The 24,242-nt window shown below is 37.2% G+C and overlaps 1 protein-coding gene across 2 annotated transcripts in view; it reads right to left on the bottom strand.

Annotated features, from left to right (window-relative positions):
• UGGT2 (UDP-glucose glycoprotein glucosyltransferase 2) overlaps positions 1-24,242 on the bottom strand; it is a 189,188-nt gene that overhangs the window by 18,586 nt on the left and 146,360 nt on the right. For both annotated transcript variants that reach the window (XM_078432418.2, XM_078432421.2), the window contains exons 27-33: positions 18,909-19,092; positions 13,219-13,377; positions 12,781-12,866; positions 11,023-11,107; positions 5,379-5,464; positions 3,421-3,513; positions 2,235-2,319 (exon numbers count right to left, since the gene is read on the bottom strand). In XM_078432418.2, coding sequence (XP_078288544.2) covers positions 2,235-2,319; positions 3,421-3,513; positions 5,379-5,464; positions 11,023-11,107; positions 12,781-12,866; positions 13,219-13,377; positions 18,909-19,092 — 778 coding nt within the window. The remainder of the gene's footprint in view (positions 1-2,234; positions 2,320-3,420; positions 3,514-5,378; positions 5,465-11,022; positions 11,108-12,780; positions 12,867-13,218; positions 13,378-18,908; positions 19,093-24,242) is intronic.

Raw genomic sequence — 24,242 nt, 5'->3', positions numbered from 1 at the left:
CATTTTAAGGGAAAGGAACAAAATTCCAAAAAGAAGGAAAATATTATTTCAGATATGGTATTACTTTTGGCCATGTGGGAGAACAAGACCTTTATGCAGACACAGCACTATATTTCTACTGAATGGTATATTTCCTGCTGAGAGAATCTTACAATTGTATTATCTCAGTTTATGTAAAATTAACCAATCCCCTTATGCAGTATTTGCCTAGTAGGATAACATCAAAAACTTGCTGACAAACTAGTAGGACTTGTTGTTTATATGAATGGGTTCTTTTTCGGTTTTATCTACTGCTAAATGCACACAGGAGGCGGCACTCTTGGTGGTTGCGAAGATGCTGTTACGTGAGGGTTAAGCACCAGGCTGTGAGGGCAGCATGCCTGGATCAGATCTCAGCTATCTGCTGAATTAGCTGTTTGATCTCAGGACTCTGCTTTAAAGGACAAAGCTTGCTCAGAGAAAGGTTAGACCCTTTGTCCCAGGCTCCCGGTAGGTAACCTCTATGCCTTCTACTGTCCTGCCTCAGTCAACACCAAATAGTCTATGCCAACAATGCAACTTACCGCTGGGACTGTGAGCCACAACGTATCAGCTGAACCTCTCCAGGGGCTGGAGGCAAAGGTAACACTGTGGCAGTCAACTGGGTCTATGTGGCCAACCCCCAATAAAAACCGTGGACACCACAGTCTGAGTGAGCTGCCCTGGTTGGCAATACTCCATGTGTATTGTCACGTTTTTGCTGGGAGAAATAAGCGCTGCTGCCAAACCCACTGGGAGAGGACAACTGGAAGCTCTGGGTCTGTTCTGCCCTACACGTCTCTTTGTCTTGCTTGTTTTAACCTGTACTGCTTTGCTGTAAACTGCAACTGTGAGCATAATGGTGTTTCTTTCTTTCTTTTTACGCTTATTTTTGAGAGAGAGCAAGTTGGGGAGGGGCAGAGAGAGAGAGAGAGAGAGAGAGAGAGAGAGAGAGAGAGAGAAGGAGACACAGAATCAGAAGCAGGCTCCAGGCTCTCAGCTGTCAGCACAGAGCCCAATGTGGGGCTTGAACCCATGAACCATGAGATCATGACCTGAGCCGAAGTTGGATGTTCAACTGACTGAGCCACCCAGGTGACACTCTTTTCTTTCTTTTTTTTAATTTATTCATTTATCCTGAGAGACAGAGAGTGCGCAAAAGTGGGGGAAGGGCAGAGACAGAAGGAGAGAGAGAGAATCCTAAGCAAGCTCCACACTGTCAGTGCAGAGCCTGACACGGGGCTCAAACCCACGAACCATGAGATCATGACCTGAGCTGAAGCTGGCAGCTTAACCGACCAAGCGGGCCAGGCACCCCGATAATGGTGTTCCTTATTTCTGTGAGTCCTTCTAGTTAATCACTGAACCTAAGGTGAACTTGGATACCTCCCCATTGTGCAGGCTGGTTATGTAATTTCTGAGTCTTGGTTTTCTGTGAATAGAACTTTATGAAGAACAAATAATGTAGGTAAATCACTCAGCAATGTGCCTGGCAATATTAAGGAATAACAACATGGCTGGCTATTTTTATTTCTGCTTTTACCGCTGGCTTTGGTTTAGAAAAAGAGAACTCCTTTGAACTGCTACTGAATGAGACCCTAACTTGCATGAAATCTGATTAGTCCGCAGTGAGAATAGGGGGAAACAGGGTATACTTTGTAGCAAGAGTGTGAGGCTGAGTACAGGGGAGCAACTGTTGGCCCTCTGAAAACTTCTCAGGATAAAATGCCTCAGACTTCTGAATATAGTCCCCAAACCACTACCACAGCAGTCACCGTGCTGCAGAAAGATCAAAGAGCCTTATTATTCCTGGGACTATCGAACTACTTCCTATGGTACAGTTTTCATGTTCTCTGGATACTACTGTTCTAGTCTATCTTTGTAAAATTATGACAGAATCTAATTCTTTTTATTGACAATCTGTACATATCTTTCACTGCCAAGTTTAATTATATTATCATGAAAAACCACTAATCCTTCTGATTTTGAGTTTACTTAAAAATAAACCATCTCCTTCTGTCCTCCTAAACACTTCTCTGAATAAAAACAGTGTAACATTTTTCTTAAGCCAGATAAAACAATGAATACCAAAACTTTAAAATTAGAAACAGTAATTTCAAAAGGCTCATTCTGAAAATGTCATGAACTTACAATGACATAAAGAATTTACTTTTAAACATTGAACCACTCTATAATAAAAAGGTTAATGTACTTACTTTAAATGTTGGTGAGAGATAATTTTTTAGAAACCAGAATTTCACAGGTGTTTTGGTGTTACGTAAAACAGAAAGCATCATAATTCTGTATAAAGGAACATTTAACCCAGTAAGTTAATATTAATAGGAGTTCATCCTGCTTTTCCTAAGGCTTTTTAATTATTATATATATACATGCAATAATTATTTAAAGGCATTAATTTTTCACTATGAATTATGGGGAAATAGACTGAAGCACCTTCACAAATTATGGTTACTTATCAAGTATGTAATGTGTAAGGAGGTGTGTGTGCGTGTATATATATATATATATATATATATATATATATGCACACAATATATATATATATATATATATATACGCACACACACACACACACACACACATGCACACACACTATACAGAATAAATTGATTGCTTTTTGTTTGTTCCACTTGACTCTGAAATACTCTTGTTTAGTTGATTACATTCTAATCTCCACTCTATTACTTTGTCATTAACGTCAAGTATACAGAACTGGAAGAACTGAATGATGTATACTAGTAAATTCATGGGATAGGTCACTTGTTTTGCTACGCCAGACCTCTGACTGGAAAAGAGACAGATGTATCTAATATACCACATATAGACATATACTTGAATATCACATCTTCAAATATTTTTGAGGAATTCTCTGATATCCTTCTATATGAAAAGTTAAAAACAACAGCCCTAAGGTTCGGAATTTAGTTCTCCTCTTATTCCCCCTCCTCCTTCTTATAAAATAAAAGGGAAATTTACTATATATATTTTTTCTCACATATTATTTTGTCTTAAAATATGTTCCTTTCCTAGCCTTAAAGAACACTGATATTCCAAATCAATTAAACTCAAGAAATTCGACTACATTTTAAAGATATACTTCTCTCATAATCTTAGGTTAAAAAAAGAAAAAAGCAAGGTGCAGAACAACATATACTTTGTTACTGCTTAAGTAAAAAGAAGTTAAAAAATGAAGAAGATATATATGCTTATCTACATACATCCTTGGCAAGTTACAAAAATAATATCGGTTTCCTGTTGGAAGGAAACTGGGTAATAAGGAAACAGGTGGGATTCTTTTCACTGTACATTCTTTTATTCTTCTGAACTTTTGAAATTCTTTTTGAACCACTTTTCAAAGCATTTGATAAAAAATATACCTACCTTAAAAAGCGTTCATATAAATGGCCAGAAGCAACTGAAAAAATGTTTAGAACGTCTGCTTCATCTTTTTCTTTATGCAAACTTCTTGTGAAACTTGGAATAAAAAAGTAGTGATTGACAAGTTCTTAATCTGCATTTGCACACTTTACATACCTAATTTAATATGCATACTAAATTTAATATGCAATAAAAGTAGGAAAGCCTCTCAAAATAAGCTCCATCTCATACACAAAATTACTGAATCTTTTTATTTGGAGTATTCATAATTATAATTTCTGTTTTCTTCAGGTGTAAAAATGTATTTAATTAAAATTTTCATTTTTATAGGCACAGATATTTAGAACGACTAAAATTTGGAAAAAAATAACTTACAATCACCACAGATGTATTTTGCCAAATAGGAACTGTTATGACAGAGTATTTTTCAAATCTTATTATAATCTCTCAAATAAGAAAAATACAGTTGATACTCCAAGTTAGGGTTAAAATTTGGATAAAAAAGTGACAGCATGATAATATACACAATACTTCTGTAAGCTGAAGGAGCTTCCCTCCTGAACATGTCTTTTCTCCCTTCCTACACAGCGGTATTTGTTTTTGGTACCCTTTCTGTACAGCAAGTGCCATGCTATTGTTTAACAATTACCTATATTCATTCTTGTCTCCACTTTCTGGTTTTAATGGAAGATTATGGAGAGATACTCTTTAAAAAGCTCACATTCTGCTTCATTATCCCGTCAAATATACCTACTCTCCAGATGATCTCAAAATGAGGGGGTCTGAGACCTTCTCAATCAGTAATAGTTCAATGCACATAAAGGGACAAGAACACCATTCTTATCAAACAAGGCACCAACTACAGAAAAAGAGGCCTAAACTGGGCAAGATCGCAATGATAGGAGTGCCCCTGATTGGCGTAACACAATCCACTTAGGTTGCTGAATCTGGCTGGCTCAAAGTCAGAAATACAGAAATAGACAACTGATAGAAATTATCTCTGGGAGATAATAATCTCTCAGTGGTTCTCTCTCATAAATCAAATGAAGCTCAGATCTCTAAAACTGGCTTTCAAAGTTCTCTACAATGTGGATCTACAGCAGACGCCTTTGTTTTTGCCCATCTAATGTCCTTTACGTTTCTAGTAACAATCGCCTGGTATTTTTCTGGGGGAAGCATTCCTCCTCCAGTTGCATTCTGTGAGTCTACGACAGGCCTGCCCACTCGTTCTAGAGGTGGGCATACGACCCAAGTGTGGTTAGAGTCACAGGAACCAGTTCAGTTTGGGACAAATGGCTAACAACTGGACTAATGAGTCAGCCCTGGAACTTTTGCTGGCACTATATGGAAAGATGGCAAACTTTTCCTTGTAAAAGTTTCTCTGAAAATGAGGGAGGCATAGAGAATAGAACTAAGACATGGAAAAAGAGTTCCTAGGCCACGTCACCCGAATGCCCAAAGCCAGCTCTACTCCTGGACTCTCTACATGTGAGCCAATATATTCCTGTTTTGATTAATATTTATTAATATTATTAACATCGATTCCTGTTTGATTAGGCCTTGACCTAATTTATAGATTCCCTATTATATTCAATGCCCCAGTGTTCTAGCTAAGCTGGGCTATTTTCTGTTTAATCTCTTTGACTTCATATAACCAGGTACCTTCTCTCTATCTCCAACTTCTGAAGTCCTGTCCATCTTTTAGAGCGCATCTTAGCCAAGAAGTATTTCCTGAGGTTCCTCCTAACTAAAGTCTTCTTCTCCTGTGGTTCTCAGGGCACTTGATTTTCAGCTGTCTTATAGCTCGTTTCCTATCCCGTTTTATCAACACTTGTGTATCAATCTCACCCCACATGAAGAGAGATTCTGCGTTACTTAGATGTTTACCATCTGCAGGCCTTCCACATACTAGACTCCTGATGGATCTATCATTATATGTTAAAATATTCACTGGTAATTACCTTTTAATAGAATCCCACATTCCTTTTTTCTTCTCATCTTTATCGGTTAGGAGATCTTCCTTAATTTTGTCTGGCTTTTTTTGCACCTAGATAGCACGGTAAAGAAAAATCTTAGAATTGTGCAGCTTTAAGTATTATGCAACGTGCTTAGAAAGTTAGAAAGTGCAAGGTGACCCCTGTAAATCTAAGACAGTTGCAGTGACGGAGCCAGGGAAGATCTTAGTACATTACAGACACAATCTGGTTTCAATTATCAGTTCAATCTCATCGTTAGCTCTTTTGGTGGTTACCTCCATTCTGTTAAATAATGTGCTTATACTTGTATTTACTGATTTTTCAACTTCAGGCTTTATCTACCAGCATATCTGCAACCACAGAGTTTAGGTATTTTTCATTCTTTGGGACGACAGACAAGCAGCTCCCTTCTATTGGTCTGCCTCTCTTTGTCTGGAAGTTTTGGGAGTAGTATCATTACCATTAGTTCTTCTACTGAGTATCTTTGTAGCTTCAAATAATACTTAAATGTCTATTTTTTGTTCCAACAATTTCAGGTTTCTCTCGCATGTAAGATAAGAATACTAATGGCATTTCTACCTTTTCCCTCCGCCTCCCACCTTACATTAGCTGAACTTTTACTTTAGCATCATATAAGGATAGGTACTACCTACATTTACGCTGGTAAACATAATTGTATCTACTGCATTTTGCTACGTTTATTTTACAACTTGAAGATCAGCAAATAGTGCTTATTGTGAAGATGTAATTATTATTCACTGCAGAGTCTGCAAGGCCACTACAGCTGTATTTCCTCAGTGCAGTTATAGTAACCTGACCATCGTGCCACTCATGGGAGACTCTGGATATTTCAAATGGATTCTGTTTTCTTACATCCCACCAACACAGAAACATTTTTTCTTGGAATTTTATTGCATTTATTTTTCCTTGTAGTGAGATATGTTTCTTCCTTACCACATACCCAATATTTCCCAGTTTATTATTCATGTTCATTGCCTGGAATTCCTGTCTTCTTGGAAATGTTTTTTCCCAGAGCTCAGTAATTAACTGCCTATTTCTTTCAAGGATTTCTTTGCATTGTTTTTCAGATTAATTTCACCATTTCTTGATGTACCTATCTTCCTCTTTCTTGGTCTTCATCTTCATTGGACTGGCAAACATCTTCAAGGGGTGTGAAAAATTTTTCTAAACCTTCACTCTTCAGAAAATAACTTTAAGAATTTGGTTAAAGAATCCTAGCTTCAAAATAATTTTCCTCAAAATACTAAAGGCTTTGTTTTGCTGTCTGGTAACATTCATTTTGAAAATCAAAAGTCTGACGCTAGGGTTAGTGTCATTCTATGACTCTGACCTGCCTTTTCTCCCTGATAGTTATTAGGGTCTCATGTGGGCCATCTTTCACTCATGGTAATTTATGGACCCTTATGAACATTATTCCCTCTCCTTCTCTGTGAAATACCCTCCCTCTTTTTTTTTTTTTTTTTAAAGATTTTTAAGGAATCTCTACATCCAACATGGAGCTGAAACTTACAACCCCTAGATCAGGAGTTGCGTGCTCCACGGAGCAAGCAAGCCAGTGGATTGTCCCCCTCCTCCATTGTCTATTCTTTCTCTATGGAATTCCTATTCATGGGCTGTGGAATTCATGGGCTGATCCTTAACATTGTTTATCTTTTCTGCTCTCCCTTTTCTGTCTTTTGATATAATTCTGAGATGGATGGTGAGGAGATAAAACGGTGTTATTAAAAAAACAACAGAAGGACCGAGGTGGGTGGTCTGATTCAGGTAGGGCATGATTATTACCTCAAAGATTTGATGGCTATGGTGAAAGAGTTCAACCTGCTCTGTACTATAGACCAAGAAGTCAAATTAGAACTGATAGGCAGAGTGCAAAAATTCAGCTCAAGAAAACCTAAGCGGCCTTTCAATGGTCAAAATAGCTCAAAGATGGAACTGTCCTCTCGTCCCCCAGCCTGGTAGAAATGGTATTTCTTTCTTGTTTGCAGGGCTAGGATAAAACTTCCTGGAATGCTGGTCCTATAGGGCTTGGTTGAGTTAGTATCTTAAGTAGCTGGTCTGGGTTTTGTGGGGTTTTTCTTCTGAAATGACCAGAAAGAAATGTATTCAAGAAGAGACTGTGTTACTATTGAGAAAGAAAATCAAGGTCAATACAGGAGGAAGAGAATCAAAGATGAATGTGAGCAACATGTATAACTGATCACAGGATAAAAAGCAGAGGTGATAAGGAATAGGTTATGATATGGGATGCAAGGTAAAATTTGGTGATACAGTAGTTTAGAATCTAGGCAATATGTAAGGTGTGAGGTTTGGTAGCCTGCTGTTATTGGATCTTAGAAATTACAACCACATTGTATTTTCTAGTTATCTTTGGAAATTAATTTCTGCTCTACTGCGCTGTAGATGGAGGATACACCCTGTACAATTTCATTCTTCTGAAATTTGTTGAAACTTGCTTTTCAACTAAATGCAAAGTTAATTTTTATAACATTTTATGTGTATTTGAAAGATTATTCACTTGGTGTTACTGGGTGTTGTGTTCTATATGTGTTTAGGTCAAAATTTATAATCTGTTCAAATCTCTATCTCTTGATATTTTGGTCAGTTTATTGTATCAGGTACTGAGAGATGGGCATTAAAAATAATCCCAGCATGATAGAGAACTATAAATTTCTCTTTCTAATTCTATTCCTGCCTTATATATGTAAAATGACTTTATCTTAGTAAGGTTATTTGTCTTGTTGTCCTATATCTCTGGTATTAGTATAGCTATGCCAATTTTCTTTAGCTTAGTATTGGCCTAGAATACTTTTGCCACTCTTGTATTTTATTTTCATCTTCATCCTAAAGTTGTATTCTTAGGTATGAGGTGTACTTTCCACAAATGACATGTAGTTATAATTTTAAAAAATCCAATATCACAACCTTTGTCTTTTAATTAAAACATTTAGTCTATTTACATTTAATGTAATTGGGTTAAATTCTAACTTATTATTTTGTTCCTCCTCCATATCCCATATATTCTGCTTTATTTATTCTCCTTTCTTAGTCTGTTTATATTATTTCATTCCATTTTTCCTTTTTATTATGACATTATGCCTTGTTTCTATTCTTTTAGTGGTTATCTTAGAAATTAAACTCATATTTGCCTGAAAGTCTAAAAGTAATCATTACCCTTGCTCTGATCAGTATAAGAATTTTACATGTTATTGAAAACAACCCTATTTATCTTATGGCTTAAATGCGATTGTTATTTTTAAATTCTGTATATTTAAAAAAATCCTTCTAAGACATTACTTTTGTTTTATATATTCACTGTTCATAGAATTATCCACATAATTTACCATTTTCTTCTCTCTTTAATCTTTTAAAACTCAAATGTCCCACTAGAGGTATTTTTTTTTTCTGCCTGAAGTACCTCTTTTAGAACTTTCTTTAGTGTGAGAGTGCTGGTGGCAAATTCAGTTTTTTCCATTTGTCCAAAAATACCTTGTTTTATGTTTCCTCTTGAAAGATATTTTTAGGGTAAATTATTCTAGCTTGGCATTCTTTTTTTCACTGAGTGCTTTTAAGTATCATTCCAGTATCTTTTGGCTTTCATTTTTACTGCTGAGAAATCAACGGTCAGACTATCTATAGCTCTTTGAAGGTAATTTTTCCTTTTTCCTCTGGTTTCTCTCAAGATTTCTCTTTGTTTTCTGCAGTTTTTTTTTTAATTTTTTTTTTTTTTTAATGTTTATTTATTTTTGAGACAGAGAGAGACAGAGCATGAACAGGGGAGGGGCAGAGAGAGAGGGAGACACAGAATCCGAAACAGGCTCCAGGCTCTGAGCTGTCAGCACAGAGCCCGATGCGGGGCTCGAACTCACGGACTGCGAGATCATGACCTGAGCCGAAGTCGGCCGCTTAACCGACTGAGCCACCCAGGCGCCCCTGTTTTCTGCAGTTTTATCATAGGTGTAAATTGTCTTGCTTGGTAATCACTGGACTTTCTGAATATGCAAATTGGTAACAGCCATCAGTTCATGAAAATTCTCAGCCATTAATGCTTCAAATATTATACTTTTTTCCTTTTTTAATGTGAGTATAGTTGACACAATGTTACACTTACCTTATTCTTTCATTATTGTCTGGAACTCCATTTGAAATGATGTTAATTATTCAATACTCATAAAGCACTTTACAAACTGAACTATCTTATCCTTATAACAAACATGTAAGGTATTATTACCCCCAATTTATAGATGAGGAAAATGAAACAAAGAGGCTAAGCAATCTGTCCAAGGTCACACAGCTAGTGAATGGCAGAGCCAGGTTCACTGCAATCCTGGTCTCAAATTTCTCACTCTATTCTCTATGTCTTTTATGCTCTCTGCTGTACTATACTCTTTTTAAATGTCTCTGTTACATTTGGAATATTTTCTGGCCTTTCAGCTCACTAATTCTCTCTTTAGACATGTAAAAGTTATCCACTGAATTCTTAATTTTGGTTATTGTATCACTCAGTTTTAAAAGTTCTACTTAAAAAAAAAATCAGATATACACTTTTTAATAGTTTTTTGGTCCCTGCAACTGTTTTCAAGTTTGTCTCTCATTTCTTTAAACTCTGTAAGCACAGTTGTTTCAGAGTCTGTGTCAATAATTCTAATACAGGAAGTGTTTATGTGCCTGCTTTCTGTTGTTTGTTTCTGTTGGTTTTCTCTGTGTATTTGGAGATAGTAATCTTATTCTAGGGATATATACGTGTTTCTTCCAAATGTCTGTAAAACCTCATTAATCTGGAACTAGTTTAGTGCAAATCCAAGGCTCAGGGTTCCCTGGACCACTTGCCTGATACAAATTTGGGTTAAAAGACTGTGTGGAATAATTTACTAGGGTTCATCCTTACCCTGAAGCTATAGCCAGCTTATTGTAGAGAGGGTCTTCTAACAGATTACCCACTTTATATGGGTCCAGGATTTTACTTTCTGTCCCCATCACCCTGCAAATTAAATCAAAATGGTAGTTCAGGAGTACCAGGATGGACAACTGTTCTCAGGACAAGAGAAGCTTCTGTGCTTACTTCACTAGGCTCTTATTTTCCCTGTAATTTTGGTTTTGTATTTCCTTGTTTTTCTTATTATTTTGGTACTGTCAGTTCCTCATTGCTTTTAAGATGTTTCAAAAACACTTATCCGACATCTTTACTAGTTTTAAGTAGGTAAGTTGGTCCAAAGAAATAAATTTGCCATCATTAAAAACTATTTTTCTATCTTTTTTTTTTTTTTTTTTAATAAATGAAAGAAACATCACTTTTTCTTTCAGGGCTAACTTTTCAATCTGTGCTCTTGATCTCAACTCTAGAGCCTAATTTATAACACTATCTGGCTATGGATACAACAGATATGACAGACCCATCCTAACTTAGAAAAAGTCTTTCCTTTTCTTCTACCTTCAAGTTCTCTGCCTTTCTTTCATGAACTTAACTCTCTTCTGCCTTTCATGCCACAGTTCCAGTATGACACTTTAGGTAGTAAAATTATAAGATTAGTTTGCAAATAATCAATTAAGGACAAAAAAGAGAATTCTTAGTCTAAGAACAAAACCCATGAAGAGCTTCTGCCCCACACACTTGCACTTCCAGTATTTTGCTCTTGAAGCTGTTTATCACAACAATGACATCTCCCAGGTCTGGTTGAGAGTCAGTTCCTTCATGCCTAAAAGCAGAAAAACCTGTAAATGTCTATAATCAACTCAAGAAGAGACATGTAATTATGATGGTATAAATAACAGAATAAATTCATTTTGCAATGAACACAAGTATAACATCACTGTGTATGTATATTTGCTGTTTCTATAGTCAATTAAGATATGCTATAATACACAATTTTCAAAATTATCCAATTTTAACTTGATACAAATTAAAACTGTCCAAAAGTAACTCACTAAATTCCATATTGCCTAATCACTGAGCAAGCCCAAATTATCGCTGATCTTTGCCGTAGTATACCAAGATTACTGCTGAAGTCAAACCTTTCAGGTGTTTTTGGTATATTGCAATGATAATTAAAATAGGAAGTGTTTTTGAGACTTTAAAATAAGTTGTCATATATCATAATCGAAGGAATTCTACACCAACAACTTTTCAATATCCACCAGCTATTTTCAAATAGCAAAATTCGAAGTATTAAACCCATAAAACTGAAGATGTGTCTATTATGCTCATCTGCATGACCTGAATGTGTTTTATATAATGTATTTCATTGTCCAATTTTTGAAACTGCATGAACAAATCAAGTATGATAGCTCTGACCAATAATTTTTTGGTAATCATTCTATGTACAGAAAAATGCTGTGAAAAACATTTACAATAAAGCAACAAAGCTGAATTTCGTCAATGAGGGAAGGCAACCAGATGTCAAATTAGTAGATACTTTGAGTTTAGTCAGGTTTAGAACACACACCTGAACATTTTCCTGAAATGGAAATCTGAATGGTTACAGGAGTATGTTGACACATGCCTCTGACTCCCTTTTTCTCCCAATTCCCCAGCTGAGGTGGCTAAACCAAAGTAGAAGGCACAGCCATCCCCAACAGTTACCCCCAGGAAAAAGAAAGGGTTCCAATTTTTGTGCTAGTAATGTCAAATTTCTTAAAATTTTCAAGAGTTTCCAGTCATAAATGTTGCTCATAGACATCAGCAACTTTAGCCACTGAATCCACTGTCCCTCAAGAGCAGGTAGAGCCAGGTCGCACACACTGCAGCTAGACCCACACAAGATCTAGAGCAAACTCCCTCCATCCAACCAGATAGTAGAGGTAGTAGCGAGGAAGGCTCTTACTCTATTTCAGGTATTATCGCAAGCACTTTAGAGATGTTATCTCATTTGATCCCTACACTCATCCTTTGAGGAGGGTACGATGATTATCCTAGACCCAAAAAGCCCAGGTAGTTGGATGTTCACCACTGCACTATTCGATCTTTAAGTGATGCTAGGCAACTAAAAGTCACTGGATACATAAGGACAGTCAGCAGCTTCAATGAAGGGAACAAGCTAAGCAAGCAGTCAGAGGCCATGGACTTCACTGGGAAAGAATTAATGCAGGGAAAAAGGGGAGCATTCAAATAATTTACATTCTCAATGAGATGTGGAAGAACACAGTATCTCAGTAAAAGCCATTTGCTGCAAAATGAAAGGATTCACTACATGTCAAGAAGCATAACTTTTTTTTTTAAAAAAAAATGGACACATACTTATTCTCCTGGGAATCCTAAATATAAATATATTTTAAATTTTTGTAGAGGAAAAATAAATCACCCTCTCACTTCTTATCCAAGACATTAAAACCTTATTTACACAAAAATTTTAAAGTGGTTTATAGAACTCACCCAACTATTTGATAAATATCTTCAGATTTTCCTTGGCGTAATTTCAGTATCCAAGCACCTGGATTTGCTTTTAATTGAAAATATCCCTTTTAGGATGAGAAAAATATGATCACAGTTATAGGACTAAAAGCCTCCAATTGTTCAAAAAAGATTATACATGAATCATTCAGGAAAGTGTTTACTAAACTGGAGTGGATGAATTCTATAAATGAATTACAAAAAGGAGATTTTGCCATAGCCTGAATAACACATCCTGAAAGTATGATTCCCTTCATTTTTGTTTTACTTAATTACCTTATTTAAGGATCAATTTTGTTTTCTGGGAGCTTTTCAGCAATAGTAGGATAAAATCTATTTCATCTTGTTATCAGGAAAACTTCGAGGATTTCCCCCAAACATGTAATTACATACAATCAATTAAGTACTTATAATACTTACGAGATTGGCCATCACTATGGTATCGACCAAAACAGGTTTGCTTTTTGTGCCTAGTGTAAACTGCAGACCCCGAGGAGGTTGTTCTGTCATTGTATCGAAGCAGTGTCCTTCAAGTAGTAGATATTCCAGCTCATATTCTGCGGTGACAGTTCTCTCAATCTATGGGGGAAAACAGGTCATTGTTTCTGGTGTTTAGTAATTCTCATAATATAAATTTTGTAATAAATAAACGTAATTAATATCAGTCAATGTATTGTGGGGGCAACTTCAAGTCTTTCATACTAGTGACTTAATGGTTGAGTCAATTTCTTCAAGACCAAAACTCATGATGAGTTTTTTTCTCCTTTCCCATGACATCAGCTCTACTCCCAACCTCATGATATATGCACCAATATCACGGGAAGGAAAGATGACATCAAGTTGGAGTATTTGAAGATCTCTTCAAGAGAGAGTGAGATGGGAAACTCAAGGAATCTGCTTCATTGGCTGTTGTCCTTGAGCTCCTCCAGATCTGGCAAGAAAGCCAACTTATCACCTTTCTTGTAATATAAAAAGTTAATATTTCATTGTTTTGCACTCAAAATAAAATATGCTCATCAAAAAATTGAGCAAATATAAAAATGTGGAAAAGAGAAAAAAACAGAAATTACCTACAGATTTAACATTCATTACACAGAACACATTTCTTTTTCTTTTCTGTAATTTTTTTTCTAAGAAAATCTAACCAGCTGTTTCATTAAATAGTTTTCTATGAACACATCCCTGTCTCTACAAATCTCTTTTTAAAGAGCTAAGACTTTTGGGCACCTGGGTGGCGCAGTCGGTTAAGAATCCGACTTCGGCTCAGGTCATGATCTCACGGTTTGTGAGTTCGGGCCCGATGTCGGGCTCTGTGCTGACAGCTCAGAGCCTGGAGCCTGCCTCGGATTCTGTGTCTCCCTCTCTCTCTGCCCTTCCCCTGCTCATGCTCTGTCTCTGTCTCAAAAATAAATAAAACATTGAAAAAAAATTAAAAAAAAAGATCTAAGACTTTTTCCAGATTTCCCTCTATTGCAAATGTATTTTAGGGATAACACTTTTTCTCTACTTGATATGAAAAACACAAGCAAACATGAGGCTGAATCAAATGGTAAGTGACTTTTACATAGTTTGGTAATTTTGTTGAGCAGACGAAACAGTGATGCTCACTATATGGTATCATTTTATTTCGCTGTGAGTTTTTGACACTATTTTTTGGTGTGTTTAGGATATAAAGTATTACAAAACATTCTCTATTGGATAGCTGCTTTTCCTCACAATCACCACAGAAAGAATGATAATACTTGTGTGCAGCATTTCTCTTCAAGTTCAGGTCTTAAGAACAAGAGGTAAGTACTTTCTTTGACAACAGTGCTTGTTTCAACGTTAGCTGGGATCTGAATTACTTGAACTTCTACTAGTCTAGCAATGAGCTTCACCTACATCACGCACGTGTGCCCCCAGTCCTGACAGCACCACGTGTGCAAGGAAACATTCACAGGAGACGGTCTCAGGAGGGGAGAAGAGTGAAGTCAAAACAAAATCACAGAACTTTACAGACGAGGAACCGTACCTCACAGTGGTCACGAAGCTGAAATATTTTTCTTTAGGAGTTACATATTAGGGCAGAGTCCAAATACACATCAGTTTGAGACCAGTAATACTTTTATTTTATAATATATTAATGTGAAACTTTCTCTTGTCCCTATAGATTTGGATAACAGACATCAATTCTACGGACTTCCTCAAACTACAACACCAAAAACAGACAATCCATTTTTCAAAGAGTTGTTTCTAGTGAATATCATAAGTTCATTTCAAATAATTTCATAAAGGTAATTTAAGTTAAATTAGTTTCTATTATCAAGGTTTATTTTTATCAAGGACAGGAGTTTGTGGTCTTTTGTGATGTTTGCATTTCCTTTATGTGCTTACTTATCTGTTCTAAATGTTAGCTTATTGATATGAGACATGAATTTAATACCTTACAAATATAACTTTGGGTGCATATTAATATTACTAAATATAAGTGTTTATTGTTCTGTGGCTAAATAGTAAGGAAGTTAGCTTCTTCCTTAAAAAAAGTATAAGTTTAATTATAAAGATTATCATTTGGATTTATTAACAATTATCTATGGTAGTAAAATATGAATTCTTTCACAATTACACTGGTTACTATGAGCACTGGGTGTTATATGTAAGTGATGAATCACTGAATATTACTCCTGAAACTAAAATTACATTATATGTTAACTAACTAGAATTTAAGTAAAAATTTGGAAAAAATTAAATTACAGCTGGCCTTTGAACAACATGGGTTTGAACCGCACGGTTCCACTTACATATGGATTCTTTTTTTATAAATACAGTACAGTACTGGAAAAGCATGTCCTCTCCTGTATAATTTTCTTAATCAGGTTTTTCTTCTCCAGCTTACTTGGGTGCTATACATAAGTGATGAATCACTAAATTCTATTCCTGAAATTATTACACTGTATGTTAACAAACCTGGATTTAAATGAAAAAAAAATTTACATCCATGTTTTTAAAAACCACTACGATAGTGTTAAAGATAAATATTGAAATAAAATTTCCTACTATAAAAAAAGAATTTTAAAAATTAGTAATTTATGAGAAGTACAATATATACGACATATAAAAAATATGTGTTGATTGCTTATGTGAAATAAGGCTTCTCGTCAACAGTAGGCTATTAGTAGTTAAGTTTTGGGCAGGAGTCAAAGTTATATGCAGAGTTCTGACTGTGTGTGTGTGTGTGTGTGTGTGTGTGTGTGTGTGTGTGTGAGCGTGTGTGGCGGGGGCGGGGGGAGAGGGGGGCGGTGTCAGCAGCCCTGCCCCTGTGTTGTTCAAAGGTCAACTGTACTGCTGTTTCGGAGGCAGCTAATACATTGTTCTATGAATTCCTTTTTAAATTTTTTTTTTTTTTCAACGTTTTTTATTCATTTTTGGGACAGAGAGAGACAGAGCATGAACGGGGGAGGGGCAGAGAGAGAGGGAGACACAGAATCGGAAACAGGCTCCAGGCTCCGAGCCATCAGCCCAGAGCCTGACGCGGGGCTCGAACTCACGGACCGCGAGATCGTGACCTGGCTGAAGTCGGACGCTTAACCGACTGCGCCACCCAGGCGCCCCATCTATGAATTCCTTTTTAACACAGCCACCTCCTATTATCCTTTAGCAATCTTTTATTCCTCACTTTCTCTTTAGGGGTAAACATACACTAGTGTTTCAGGTGTTTTGGTATTTTTCGGATACAGGCTGTGATTTAATATAACTGAGGAGCCTTTGGATGAAGTTCTAATAACAAGCTCTGAGGAGAACCACCTCTAAATTCCAGGGAAGAGGATCATCTCACTTTAAGCTTCCCTAGAACCACTTCTGTCACCTTCGATTTTGGCATTAATGATGGTTGTGTCATAAACACATGAACAAAAGTCCTGGTGAGGGAGAGTTTTACGCCATCAAATGTTTTTAGGTGTCTATGAAACGTCCAGGGATTAGACGCGAAGGAGTACTTGCATGAGCCAATGCGTGGGACAAATCTCTATCTGCCTCATTTTTGTCAGCCGTACTTTCCCTTCTACTTGCAACTCCTTCCCTCTACTCCATCAAGTGTCTCTACTTTGTGATTTCAGATTCTTCTAGGATTGTTGCGGGTCATACTGGAAGTATGCACAGAACGTAGCGGGAGAGAAGAGACTTACAAGTAGTTAACTTTCATAGCCCCGAGAATTTGTAATTTCCTTTGGTTTATTCATATCATCTATGAAGTAGTCAGAAAAAACTATTTCTCTTTATTTTAATCTTCTAAAATAAATGTAACTATTGTTCATTTAAATAGCTTCTAGAAGCATCTGGCTGGCTCTTTGTATAATTTTTTTTTTTAATTTTTTTTAACGTTTATTTATTTTTGAGACAGAGAGAGACAGAGCGTGAACGGGGGAGGGTCAGAGAGAGGAAGACACAGAATCTGAAACAGGCTCCAGGCTCCGAGCTGTCAGCACAGAGCCCGATGTGGGGCTCGAACTCACAGACCGCGAGATCATGACCTGAGCTGAAGTCGGCCGCTTAACCGACTGAGCCACCCAGACACCCCATGTATAATTTTTAATATGTATTTTAATATAAATACATTGTATATTTATTAATAGCTTCTAAAAAGACACTGCTGTATCTGCTAGTCACAACAATGTGTAGTTAATCTCCATTAACTGTTTAATAGCTGCTTAACATTTTACCACAGATTCAATTTAAATCTTTTCTAAGCCGTGTTAATTCTCCCACCTCAAACTCTTTAGCATTTGGGTTGGAACTTATAAATTCATCTTATTGGTATAGATCACTGAACTCTCTTAATGGAGAATCCAGACAATCCTTTAAGAGAGCTGGCTGATCACAGAGAAAACAGGATTGTTTTTTACGTTTTGACAAACTCATTTCTGAATTTTCTCTCCTGGATTATGTTATTTTGCTGCTTTTCTATTCTTTCCCGATATTTGAAGGACTGATTATTGGTGATGGCTATGGCAGGGTTTTAGGTCCTTCTCTGGGTGGCTGAGGCTGACAGCAGTAGGTGTGTTCCCCAGAAGTGATGGGAAACCACACAATCTATTCACAACTGGATCCGAAGAAACCTGCCTGGAAGGAAAGTCTTTAGACAAAGGTAACACATGAGAAACAAATATGATGAACAATCTTAACCATTTTATCAGCGGTAAAATGTTCACAGCCTAGGTTAAAGCAGTAGCTACAAGCAGTTGCCACACTCAGAGCTGGAAAACAGGTCAGGGCTACGCAGAACCAAGCCAAGAGGGAAGACACTAAGAAGGAGGGATTTGCTCCCTTCTCTGGATACCTATTCTCTAGGTAAGCTCTCCTAAAATGCTTCTGTTTTTAGGAGTATTTTGGGGTGCTTCAGTGATATCCAAGAATTCTGCCACTGGTCCAGTAATGTCATTAGCCATGAATCAGTTCTGACTTCTGAATCCAATTTTTTGAAAGACCGAGTGTATTTTAAAATAGTCTCCTCCCCTTTTGTGGGCCCTGGGCAGAATGTAATAGGTGGGGAAGAGAAGGCTGGACATTTCCTGGAGAAGGATCACAGGGTGGGGGTGCAGGGGGTGGGGCCAGAGGGTGGGCAGAGGTAGGGTAGGGAGTGTAGGGGGCAGGTGGGAAGCAGTGCACCCAGCCTGCAGTTTTGAGAGCGCCCTGTTCCCTGCTTTCTACCCTAATCTCGTTCGGGCTGTTTTCTCTGGCCACGCGCTGTGAGGCAAAACAGGGTTTCAGCTAAAACTGTTCCTTCCAGAGTTAAAAACAAAACCTGAGGGGCAAAATAGGTATTTCACGGTGTTGTCGTAAGTCATCCAACTCCATATTTCCTACGTCGTTCATCTTAGAGGAGCACCTGTGAAGTAGGGGTCTGAGGCAACAAAGAAGGTAAGAGTACCTAGGAACCTGGAAAACTAGAGAAGGTGAATTTGTAAATTAAGGAAACTCAAAAATCAAAGGAAAGACTGGATCAGGACCTAGAACCATAAGGAAGAAAATTCTGGGAGCAGCCATGGCATGATCAGTCATTGCTTACAATTACAGTGGCTGACAAGAATGTACCCTATTCCTCTTATCTTATACAACTTTACAGGACAACTTACATCCTTGAGGTGAATATTATCAAGGTCACAATTGCTGTGTACTGTTTCAACCAACCAGCCTTCAGGAGTAATCATGTTGAGGGTTAGAAGGGGTGCTTCAGGGATATCCAAGAATTTTGCCACTGGTCCAGTAATGTCATTACCCACTAACATCAGTTCTGGCTCCAGAACAAAACGATAAAAGCTGCCAACAGAACATAAATAAAAATACATACTATGACCAAAACTGAAATTTCTTCTAAAATATTTAAAAACTGAAAATCACTTACGAACATGACCAAAAAGTCTCAAATTAAAAAGACTAAAACACACTGTAACTGCAGAACAGTTAATGCTTATAAATGGTACACAGTCTGTTTACACTGTCATCTATTACAAGATTGTATATATCATATATCCTTGTTAATTATTTCTTAATGAACATGGTTAGAATGCTTTTAGGATATACCGACTTATGTGGGTTCTAGTATTATGAGCTGTATTTGCTCACTGATCCTTCTTCAGATTTGACTATTTGTCAGCCATTTTATTAAATGTTGGCACCACTAATTGTATGAGGAGAAATGATAACCAGAAAGCAAGTAAATTGCTAAAATTCAAGCTAAAATTCTGATGAAAGTTCAATTAAAAACAAATAGGACTGGGGCACCTGGGTGGCTCAGTCAGTTGAGTATCTGACTCTTGACTTCAGCTCAGGTATGATCCCAGGGTTGTGGGATCAAGTTCTGTGTTGGGAAATGCAAGGTGCAGGGGGAGGTACAAGGTGAATGAGGGGTGAACAGGGGGTATGAGCCACCCCTGAAGAAGCTGAGAAGAGAAAGAATGCAGAAGAGGAGAAAAAGTCTGGGCTCCAGAGGAGAGGTTACTAAGAGAGCAATTTATTTCTTTAAAAAAAATTTTTTTTTAACGTTTATTTATTTTTGAGACAGAGAGACAGAGCATGAACGGGGGAGGGTGAGAGAGAGAGAGAGAGAGAGAGAGAGAGAGAGAGAGGGAGACACAGAATCTGAAACAGGCTCCAGGCTCTGAGCTGTCAGCACAGAGCCCGACGCGGGGCTTGAACTCACGAACCACGAGATCATGACCTGAGCCGAAGTCAGATGCTTAACCGACTGAGCCACCCAGGCACCCCTTTTTATTTCTCTTCTTAAATTGAGTAAACTCTCAGGACGGAAAGAAAAGGGCTGGCAGGGAGGTCAAAGACATGGAACAAAGGAGCTATGTGACAAAGCAAGTGTGGGTTCCAACAGGAAGGGAGGATTAGCTAAGAGGAGATTCAGCACCCCTTCCCCTACCCCGCAGGAAGGCTGGGACACGTGGGAGACACAGCAGGGTGCCCACAACCTGTGCCACGTCTGAGAAGGAGGGACAGTATTCTAAAAGCAAAGGGCTTGGGGACCAATGTGTCATCTAGTTTTCTTGATAGATGCTACCGAGTAAATAATACTCTGTTGAGCCCATAGTTCCAAACCAGTTTCAAAGTCTTTGTGTTGCACAGCATTATTAACTGCTCAAAGCATCTGTCTGGTACATTAAGGGTCATTTCACCTTAGGTCAAGTTCTTTCCTTCCTAATGGATTATGCTTCCTTATGTTCAATATTCTTACTCTTTATAGAGATACTATGGAGAACATCTCTAGTCATGTGAATAAAAATTCTGTACTCACAGAGCTAACTGACCTCTCTCCATTAGTGGCTAAAATAAGATGAAAGCTTTTGTTTGGATTTAGAGGGACGTAATAAAATTTGAAATACACAAGATAAATGAGAAGTATGAAAAGTGAATGAGATATGAGGACATGAGTCTCAGGAAAGGAATGAATGTACCCTAAATTTTCATCTAAATTCCTTACATTTCCCATTTTATTGCTTTCCAAATACTGTATTAAAAATATTTGCCATGTTTAAAATATCTGCTCAAGGCAATAACCTATGTTTATCAATTACAACAAATACAATTCAATAAGTAAACAAGGGACTAACCGAATGCAACTTTTCTGTCTTGTGTTTGCATGGTACATTGACAAGCTTTTTTTTTTTTTTTTTTTTTTTTTGCCCTGTGACACCTGAAAGATCCTGCATATTCCTATCAGAGACGGTGGCTCAAAATGATAGTGACCCTGATCCAGAAAGGGGAAGAGGGATAAGTTTTTGTCCCCACTTTAGAGACCATGTTATTTCAACAGTTTTAATGTGAAATATTTGCATCTGTTCTTGTGCCAGTACCATACTGTCTTGATGATTACAGCCTTGTAGTAGAGGCTAAGGTCTGGAATTGTGATGCTTCCCGCTTTGGTTTTCTTTTTCAACATAACTTTGGCTATTCAGGGTCTTTTGTGATTCCATACAAATTTTAGGATTGTTTGCTCTAGCTTTGAGAAGAATGCCAGGGCAATTTGGATTGGGATTGCACTGAACGTGTAGATTGCTTTGGGTAATAATGACATTTTAACAATATTTGTTCTTCCAATCCATGAGCATTGAATGTTTTTCCATTTGTGTCTTCTTCAATTTCCTTCATAAATTTTCTATAGTTTTCAGCATACAGATCTTTTACATCTTTGGTTAGATTTATTCCTTGGTATTTTACAGTTCTTGGTGCAATTGTAAATGGGCTCGATGTCTTGATTTCTCTTTCTGTTGCTTCATTATTGGTGTATAGAAAGACGACTGATTTGTATACACTGATTTTGTATCCTGCAACTTTGCTGAATTCCTGTATCAGTTCTAGCAACTTTTTGGTGAAGTCTTTCCAATTTTCCATGTAGAGTATCATGTCATCTACAAAAAGTGAAAGTTTGACTTCTTCTTGCCAATTTGGATGCCTTTTATTTCATTTTATTGTCTTACTGCTGAGGCGAGGACTTCCAACACTATGTTAAACAACTGAGAGTGGACATCACTGTTGTGTTCCTGATCTCAGGGGGAAAGCTCTCAGTTTTTCCGCCATTGAGGATGATATTAGCTGTGGGCTTTTCATATATGGCTTCTATGATGTTTAGGTATGTTCCTTCTATCCCGACTTTCTTGAGGGTTTTATGAAGAAAGGATGCTGTATTTTGTCAAATGCTTTCTCCATCCAAGGTAGGACCATACGGTTCTTATTCTTTCTTCTATTAATGTGATGTATCACACTGATAGATTTTCAAATACTGAACCAGCCCTGCAGCCCAAGAATGAATCCCACTTGATTGTGGTGAATAACTCTTTTGATACACTGTTGAATTTGATTTGCTAGTATCTTGTTGAGAATTTGTGCATCCAATGTTCATCAGGGATATTGACGTGTAATTCTCCTTTTTAGTGGAGTCTCTGGTTTGCAAATCAAGGTAATGCTGGCTTCATACAATGAGTCTGAAAGCTTTCCTCCCATTTCTATTTTTGGAACAGCTTGAGAAGAATAGGCATTAACTCTGCTTTAAATGTCTGGTAGAATTTCCCTGGGAAGCCATCTGGCCCAGGACTCTTACTTATTGGGAGATTTTTGATAACTGATTCAATTTCTCCGCTGGTTATGGGTCTGTTTAAATTTTCTATTTCTTCCCATTTGAGTTTTAGTAGTGTGTAGGTGTCTAATTTGTCCATTTCTTCCAGGTTGTCCAGTTTGTTGGCATATAATTTGCACAGTATTCTCCGATAATTGTTTGTATTTCTGTGGTGTTGGTTGTGATCTATCCTCTTTTCATTTGTGATTTTATCTATTTGGGTCCTCTTTTTGAGAAGTCTGGCTAGGGGTTTATCAATTTTGTCTGTTTTTTTTCAAAAAACCAGCTCCTAGATTCATTGATCTGTTCTGGTTTTTTTGTTGTTGTTGTTTTTTTGTTTTGTTTTGTTTTGGTTTTTTTTGATTCTGTATTGTTTATTTCTGCTCTAATGTTTACTACTTCTATTCTTCTGCTGGCTTTGGGGTTTCTTTGCTGTCCTGCTTCTAGTTCCTCTAGGTATGCTGTTAGTTTTTGTATTTGGGATTTTCCTTGTTTCTTGAGATAGGTCTGGATTGCAATGTATATGCCTTTGCTGCATCCCAAGGGGTTTGGACTGTCGTGTCTTCATTTTCACTTGTTTCCATGTATTTTTTTAAATTTCTCCTTTAATTGCCTGGTTGACCCATTCATTCTTTAGTAGGATGTTCTTTAACCTCCATGCATTGGAGGCTTTCCAATTTTTTTTTTCTGTGGCTGATTTCAAGTTTCATACTGTTGTGATCAGAAAATATGCATGGTATGATCTCAATTCTTTTATATGTTTGAGGACTGTTTTGTGACCCAGCATGTGATCTATCTTGGAGAATGTTCCATGTACACTCTAGAAGAATGTATACTCTGCTGCTTTTGGATGAAAAGTTCTGAATCTATCTGTCAAGTCCATCTGGTCCAGTGTATCATTCAAGGCCATTGTTTCTTTATTGATTTTTTTGCCTACATTATCTGTCCATTGTTGTAAGTGGAGTATTAAAGTCCCCTGCAATTATAGTATTCCTATCAATAAGATTGCTTATGTTTGTGATTAACTGATTTATGTATTTGGGTGCTTCCAAGTTGAGAGCATAAACATTTATAATTTTTAGCTCTTCTTGAAGGATAGAACCCCACCATGGTACTGGCACAAGAACAGAAACATAGACCAATGGAATGAAGAACCTGGAATTGGACCCACAAATGTATGGCCAACCAATCTTTGACAAAGCAGGAAAGAGTATCCAATGGAAAAGAGACAGTCTCTTTAGCAAATGGTGCTGGGAGAATGAAACTGGATGACTTTCTGACACCATACACAAAAATAAACTCAAAATAGATGAAAGACCTAAATGTGAGACAGGAAACCATCAAAACCCCAGAGAAGAAAAACAATCTCTTTGACCTCAGCTGCAGCACCTTCTTGTTTGACACATCTCCAAAGGCAAGGGAAATAAAAGCAAAACTGTACTATTGGGACCTCATCAAGATAAAAAGCTTTTGCACTGCAAAGGAAATAATCAACAAAACTAAAAGGCAACCGATGGAATGGGGGAAGATATTTGCAAATGACATATCAGATAAAGGATTAAACTTACCAAACTCAACACCCGAAAAACAAATTATCCAGTGAAGAAATGGGAAGAAAACATGAACAGACACTTTTCCAAAGATATCCAGAGAGCCAACAGACACATGAAAAGATGCTCAACATCACTCATCATCAGGGAAATACAAATTAAAACCACAGTGAGATACCACCTCACACCAGTAAGAGTGGCTAAAATTAACAACTCAGGAAACAACAGATGCTGGTGAGGATGTGGAGAAATGGGAATCCTCTTGCATTGTTGGTGGGAATGTAAACTAGTGAAGCCAC

This window comes from Panthera onca, chromosome A1, assembly GCF_046562875.1.
Source record: "Panthera onca isolate mPanOnc1 chromosome A1, mPanOnc1 haplotype 2, whole genome shotgun sequence".
Taxonomy (NCBI): domain Eukaryota; kingdom Metazoa; phylum Chordata; class Mammalia; order Carnivora; family Felidae; genus Panthera; species Panthera onca.
This window is presented reverse-complemented; position numbering and strand designations above follow the sequence as displayed.